Raw genomic sequence first — 8073 nt, 5'->3', positions numbered from 1 at the left:
TGCTTGGTAGTCTATTTATGCCATGTACTAGGGCCCTTAAATTTGACCCTAAATTTTCCTTGATGAACTGTATAGTTCTAGGTTTCACATTTAAGTCCTTGATCCATCTGGAGTTCGTTTTTGTGTATGGTGTGAGGTACAGATCTTGTTTCATTTTTCTACAAATGGATCTCCAGTTTAGAGGCAGAACTTCTTAACCAGCACTTCCGCCCAGAAGTTCTAAGACAAGACACTTCAGACCTAGGTCATGACCCCTACTGTGCACAGACTATGACCTCTCCACGACTGTGGACTGAAGACAGAAGCATTCGGCTCTGACCTGATCTGCAAGCAGAGGCCAGCACAGCAGATAAACACACTGTCCAGAAGGGGGTCAAGAACTGCCATAGGGTGTCACTTAACTGTATGTGTAGAAAGTGTTGACTGGGTGCATGCATGCGTTTATACAGTTTCACCAAAAATAAACTTAATATTTAATAGAAAACAAACAAAATGACCCAGCAATCCCAGTCTTAGGTAGATAGATACCCAAAAGACTTGAAAGCAGGGATGCAAACTGACACTTGTACACTGATGTTCACTGAAGAATTACTTACTACATTCTGGCAACAACCCAAGTTTTCATCAACAGATGAAGAGATAAATACAATGTATAAGGGAATATTACTCAGCCATAAAGAGAACTGAAGTCCTGATACGTGCTATGAATCTTGAAAACATGATGCTGAGTGAAATAAGTCAATCACAAAAGGATAAATATTGTATGATTCCATTTCTATGAAATAATCTAAAATGTGCCAAATGTATAGAGACAAATGTTTATTAGTTACTAGAGGTGGGAGGGAGGGGGAGAGGGGGCTCACTGCCCAGAGGGCGCTGAGCTTCGGTGAAGGGTGATGGAAAAATCTGGAAATGGACTGTGGTGACAGTCACACAACACGGTGAATGAATGCAATTAATATCACTGAATTGTACATGTAAAAAATGTTGAGGTATATATATTTTTACTGCAGTGAAAAAATAAAAGTTTACACAGAAAAAAGGGGGTGGTATCTAAGCAAACACAAAACTCAGTGGCAGGAAGAGGGAATGTGGAGGGAATGTGGAACTAAAATAAAGGAAAAAGGCTGGTCAAACAGCACAATTATAAATGACAATGAGGCAGCAGCAGCAAATGTTTCAGATGACATCTTCCCCCAAAGTACCTCAACCCACAGTGTAACCACTGGCTCGGTTCACTCAGGAGCTCGACATCTTTGTCAGGTCTTTCTATTTAAGCAACAAATGAAAGCTGACCAAGCTTGTAAGTCCCTATTAAGAACTAAAGGTTCTTTTTGTTTTTCTAAATCCATGTACAAGGATTTTCATCAGCCTTTCTTCGCCTGTCCGTGGAAGGTCACCCTGCTGCCTCCCCCATCTTCATTACCAGCCTTCCAGGCCCGACTGAATGTTAACCTTGAACTTTCCTACCTGGGTGTGCATGGAGGAAATAGCTTGTACTTCAACATTAAACACTCCCTTATGTCCTTCAGCCCACTTAATGGGAGGATTCTGTAAAGGGACTTTCTGTGTTAAAGAAAAACAAACAACAAGAAAAAGATTAGTCATTCAATCTCCTTTTCTGATTACTAATAAGCAGAGTGAATGTCAAGGTTACACAAATATAAACCAACCGGTGGGCTCTGACTCCTGATGACCCCACGTGGGGTCGCCACATGAGTCAGAACAGAGCTGTGCTCCACAGGGTTTTCACTGGCTGATTTCAGTAGATCACCTGCACTTTTCTTTTGAGGTGCCTGTGGGTGGACTTGAACCTCCAACCTCTGGATCGGCAGCTGAGGGTGTTACCACCCAGGGGCTCTTTACAAATGTAAGTCCCTCAACCCCCCACCTAAAATAAAGACCTTGGAGTCAGGGGCTTTGGTTCAAGTTCACTTCTGCACTGAACAAGTTCTTTTTACTTTGTCAAGTCAATTAAAACGTTCCCAATGCATGACGACCCCATGCACAATGGGATGAAACATTGCCTGGTCCTGTGCCATCCCCATGATTAGACCATTGTGATCCACAAGGTTTTCATTGGCTGATTTCTAGAAGTAGATCCCCAGGCCTCTCTTCTGAGTTCATCTTAATCTGGAAGCTCTACTGAAACCTGTTCAGCATCCTAGCAATAAGCAAGCCTCCACTGACAGAGAAGAACTCAGGCCTCCTGTGTGGAAAGCAAACATTCTACCACTGACCCACCAATGCCTTCCTAGAGATCATTTCTTTCCTAAATTCCCATCAGAACTGTCTTCTTCCAGAGCCACTGTGCAGTGCTGAGTGAGGAGGGCCTCGGCTGATCAGGCCATACCACAAGATTGGGGTTTTGTGTCCATTTCAGTTTCAACCAAAAGAACCAGGCTGTACCTCCAAGAGTCTGTGTGTGCGTGTGGTGGGGACCCTGGGAACCATCTAATACAAAGAAAGTGACAACTTGGGGCCCACTGGCTGGATCTAGCCCATAGAGTATGGAAACTTTTTTTTTTTTAAATTCATTGTCAGGATTTACAAAGCAGGAAATTTCACATAAAAGACAGCTCCTCTAACTTCATTTGAGAGTTGAAAGATATGAAAACACTGGCCCTGCATCCCAGCCTGGCACTGATCTGCAGAGTGGAAAAGCAGCAGTGGCCTTCAAATGGGCAGACTGTCTCCAGTGGAGACAATGTCTACCAGGACTGGCATCCACTTAGGTTACTTACCTGGCTCCTGGGGGCACCTGAATTTGCGTGGTCTAATGGAATACTGTCGACTAGAAATATAATGCGAGCCATTCGCACAAATTAAAATTTTCTAACGGCTACATTTGAAAAAGTGAAAAGGAACAGGTGAAAATAAGAGCTCTGGTGGTGCTGTCCTTAAGGCATTTGGCTGCTAACCAAAAGGCCTGCAGTTTGAACCCAGCAGCCTCTCTGTGGGAGAAAGTAGAGGCAGTCTGCTTCTGTAAAGATTTACAGCCATATAAGGCAGGGAGTTCTACTCTGCCCTAAAGGGTTGCAATGAGTTGGAATTGACTCAGCAGCAGTGTTTTTGTTTGTTAGTTTGTTTTTGTTCAACCCTTTATAGCCCAAAGATGATAATTTTGACATGGAATCAATTGAAAAAAACAAAACCATGATTGAGTTATTTTTGCATTCTTTTCTTTCTAAGTCTTTGAAACCTGATTTTGCACTTAACAATACATCTCAGTTTGGGCTGGCCACAGGTCAAGTGCTCGACAGCTACTATACTTGCCAGCATAGGTCTACAGGATATTTGAAAAGACTGAGGGGATATTCTGGTGGTGTAGTGCCTAAGGCATTTGACTGCTAACCAGAAGGTGGTGGTTCAAACCCACCGGCCACTCCTCGGAAGAAAGACTGGGCAATCTACTTCTGTAAAGATTGATTGCCTCAGAAACCCAAAGGGGGTCACTATGAGTTGGAATCGACTCGATGGCAGTGAGTGTGGTTTTGGTTTGGAGGGTATAGCTAGAAAGATAGCTTATGTCAAGTAGGAAAAAGGACTCAATATTTTGTTAGGCACTATATTTGTTGCTTAACAGGTATTATCTTATTCAACATTCATAGTAACCTTATAGGAAGATATGGGCTCAGTTTCATCTTTGAGACTCAGATAGTGGCAGAACATGGATTTTGGGTCAAGATTTGTCTATCTTCAAAACTCAGGTTTGTTCCACAGTATTAAGAAGGTAACTGGGTGTTCTAGGAAATGAGAATGAGGGCATTTATGGGTCAATTGTAGAATTCTTGTCTTTTGTATGGGAGACCTAGGCTCCATTCCTGGACAATGCATCTCATGTTCAGGCACCACCTGTCTATCAGAGTCTTATGTGTCACTATGATGCTGAACAGGTTTCAGCAGAGCTTCCAGACAAAGACAGACTATGAAGAAAGGGCTGCCAATCTGTTTCCAAAGATCAGCCAATGAAAACCCATGGATCACAACAGAACATTGTCTGATATGACACTGGAAGATGAGCCCCCAGGTGGAAGGCACTCAAAATCACAGTGGCTACAACAATGGAACTGAGCACACCAACGATCACGAAGATGGTTCAGGACCACAACGTTTCATTCTGCTGTACATGCATCACCATGAGTCAGAGCCCACTCGATGGCAACTAACAGCAAAAAATGAATGGGCTTCACAACCAGCTATTTCTCTTGTCCTATCAGACCAATGAGTATATCCTGTGTGGTGTAAATGGTGTGCATTTGACTAGTAACCTAGTCTGTCCACCACTCATCTGTCAGTTTGTTGTACTGTGGTGGCTTGTGTGTTGCTGTGAGGCTGGAGGCTATGCCACCAGTATTTCAAATACCAGCAGGGTCACCCATGGTGGCCAGGTTTCAGTGGAGCTTCCAGACTAAGACAGACTCAGAAGATGGAAGGAGCCATCCACGTCTCAAAGTGAAACACTGTTGGATATAGTACTGGAAAACTTTATGAAAAGCCCTGAAATTCTGTCTGATATGGTGTCAAAAATGAGCCCCTCAGGCCGAAAGGCACTCAAAATACGACAGGAGAAGAGCTGCCTCCTCACAGTAGACTCGACCTTAATGATGTGGATGGAGTAAAGCTCTCAGGACCTCCATCTGCTGATGTGGCATGACTCAAAATGGGAAGAAATAGCTGAAAACATCCATTAATAATCAGAACAAGGAATGTACAAAGTATGAATATAGGAAAATTGGAAGTTGTCAAAAATGAAATGGAACACATAAAGATCTATATCCTAGGCATTAGTGAGCTGAAATGCACTGGTTTGGGCCATTTTGAATCAGACAACCATACGATCTATTATTCTGGGAATGACAAATTGAAGAAGAATGCTGTGGCATTCATCATCACAAAGAATGCTTCAACATCTATCCTGGAGTACAGTGCTATCAGTGATAGGATAATATCCATATGCCTACAAGGAAGACCAGTCAATATTACTATTATTCAAATTTATGCACCAACCACCAAAGCCAAAGATGAGGAAATTGAAGATTCTTACCAACTTCTGCAGTCTGGAATTGACCAAACATGCAGTCAGGATGTGTTGATTATCACTGGTGATTGGAATGCAAAAGTTGGAAAACAAAGAAGAATCACTGGTAGTTGCAAAATACGGCCATGGTGATAGAAAAGACACTGGAAATTGCATTATAGAATTTTGCAAGACCAATGACTTATTCATTGTAAATACCTTTTGTCAACAACATAAATGGCAGCTATACACATGGACCTCACCAGATGGAATACACAGGAATCAGATCAACTACATCTGTAAAAGAGGTGATGGAGAGGTTCATTATCTTCAGGCAAAACAAGACCAGGAGCTGACTGCAACAGACCATCTGTTATGCAGATGGAACAGACCTGCTTATATGCAAGTTCAAGGGTAATGGTGAAGACAATTAAAACAAGTCAATGAGAGCCAAAATATGACCTTGATTATATCCCACCTGAATTTAGAAACTATCTGAAGAATAGATTTGACACATTGAACTCCAACAACTGAAAACCAGACAACTAGTGGATGACATCAAGAACATCTTACATGAAGAAAGCAAAAGGTCATTAAAAAAACAGGAAAGGAAGAAAAGACCAAAGTGGATGTCAGAAGAGACTCTGAAACTTGCTCTTAAATGGAGAGTAGCAAATTAGATGGAAGTAATGACAAGATAAAAGAGCTGAACAGAAGATTTCAAAGAGCAGCTAGAGAAGACAAATTCAAATATTATAACGAAATATACAAAGGCCTGGAGTTAGAAAACCAAAAGGGAAGAACGTGCTTGGCATTTCTCAAGCTGAAAGAGCTGAAGGAAAAACTCAAGCCTTGAGTTGCAATATTGAAAGATTCTATAGGCAAAATATTGAATGATGCAAGAAACATCAAATGAAGATAGAAGGAATACACAGAGTCACTGTACCAAAAAGAATTGGCTGATGTTCAACTATTTCAGGAGCTGGCATATGATCAAGAACCAATGGTATTGAAGGAAGAAGTTCATCCTGCACTGAAGGAAGTGGTGAAAAACAAGACTCCAGGAATTGACGGAATAACCATTGAGACATTTCAACAAATGGATGCTGCACTGGAGGCACTCACTTGGCTATGCCAAGAGACTTGGAAGACAGCTACCTGGCCAATTGACTGGAAGAGATCCATATTTGTACCCATTCCAAAGAATGGTGATCCCACAGAATGTGGAAATTATTGAACAATATCATTAATATCATATACAAATAAAATTTTGCTGAGGATAATTCAAATATTGTTGCAGCAGTACATTGCAGGAAACTTCCAGAAATACAAGCTGGATTCAGAAGAAGATGTGGAACCAGGGATATCACTGCTAATGTCAAATGGATCTTGGTTCAAAGCAAAGAATATCAGAAAGATGTTTACTTGTGCTTTATTGACTATGCAAAAGCATTCTACTGTGTGGGTCATAACAAATTATGGATAATATTGAGAAGAATGGGAATTCCAGAACACTTAATTGTGCTCATGAGGAACCTGTACATAGACCAGAAGGCTGTCATTCAAACAGAACAAGGGGATAATGCACGGTTTAAAATCAGGAAGGGAGAGTGTTAGGGTTGTATCCTTTGACCACACTTATTCAATCTGTGTGCTTAGCAAATAATCCAAGAAGCTAGACTATATGAAGAGGAATGTGGCATCAGAATTGGAGGAAGATTCATTAACAACCTGCTTGTTTTGGTTAGCTAGTGCTGCTCTGACAGGAATATACCACAAATGGGATGACTTTAACAAACTGGAGTTTATTCTCTTACAGTTTGGAGACTTTAAGTCCAAGTTCAAAGTGCCAGGTTCTACGGGCTGGGTGAAGGTGGCTCAACCTTGGGCTTCAGCTCTGCCTCCTGCTCCCAGCTCACTGAAGTTGGAGGCTTTTCTTCATTCAGACAGCAGCTGGCTGCTGAGGCTGACAAACCCAAGATCAACAAGTAAAAAGGCACAGTCCCAATGTTACCAAACAACACAGCAGGCCACTAACTCAAGTCCAGATGAAGTCCCAAGACAGGCAAGGTATGGCAGGCTGTTGAACAATGACTTGGCTACATGCAGAGTTCAGGCATGCCAAAAGGCTAGAGATCAATCCCAAAGCTTCTCTTTATATATGGGAAACAGACCACATCCTTAAAGCAGCTACTCACTGCTCATGCCTGATTCTACCATGGAGTTGATTGCCAGTCTCATCACGGGGAATAACTACCTCCAGCTGCGCAGCCACTCAACCAGGCCCAGCCAAGTTGACAACAACCTTAACTACCATACTGCTATAAGCAGATAACACAACTTTGCCTGCTGAAAGTGAAGATGACTTGAAACACTTATGGATGAAGATTAAAGAGTATAGTCTTCAGTATGGATTATACCTCAATGTAAAGAAAATGTAAATCTTCACAACTGAACCAATAAGCAGCATCATGATAATTGGAGAAAAGATTGAAGTTGTCAAAAAACACAAAAACCAAACTCACTGCCATTGAGTCGGATCCAACTCATAGTGACCCCTCCTTGGGTTTCCAAGGCATTATCACTATGGAAGTAGATTGCCCAACCTTCCTTCCAAGGAGTGGCTGGTGGGTTTGAACTCCCAGCCTTCTGGTTAGCAGTCAAATGCTTTTGGCACTACGCCAACATTACTTGGCTCCACAATCAACACCAATGGAAGCAGTAGTCAAGACGTCAGACAACATACCGCATTGGGCAAATCTGCTGCAAAACACCTGTTTAAAGTGTCGAAGAGCAAAGATGTCTCTTTGAAGACTAAGGTGTGCCTAACCCAAGCATGGTATTTTCAATAGGCTTATATGCATGTGAAAGCTGGACAGTGACTAAGGAAGACCAAAGAAGGAAGAGCTGATGCTTTTGAGTTGTAGTGTTGGTGAAGAATACTGAAAGTTCCATGGACTTCCAGAAGAACTAACAAAATCTGTCCTGGAGAAAGTGCAGCTGGAATGCTCCTTGGAAGCGAGAATGGCCAGACTTCATCTCACCTACTTGTC

The 8073-nt window shown here is 42.0% G+C and overlaps 1 protein-coding gene across 1 annotated transcript in view; it reads right to left on the bottom strand.

Annotated features, from left to right (window-relative positions):
• Nucleotides 1-8073, bottom strand: part of DOCK8 (dedicator of cytokinesis 8) — a 193688-nt gene that overhangs the window by 136510 nt on the left and 49105 nt on the right. Inside the window, 1 exon segment of the mRNA XM_042782993.1 lies at nt 1471-1566. Within this exon segment, the coding sequence (XP_042638927.1) occupies nt 1471-1566 (96 nt within the window).

This window comes from Orycteropus afer, unplaced genomic scaffold (genome assembly GCF_000298275.1).
Source record: "Orycteropus afer afer isolate SDZICR_OR568_19922 unplaced genomic scaffold, OryAfe1.0 scaffold00569, whole genome shotgun sequence".
Lineage (NCBI taxonomy): Eukaryota > Metazoa > Chordata > Mammalia > Tubulidentata > Orycteropodidae > Orycteropus > Orycteropus afer.
The sequence above is the reverse complement of the archived record's forward strand: the minus strand, read 5'-3'. Positions and strand labels throughout refer to the sequence as shown.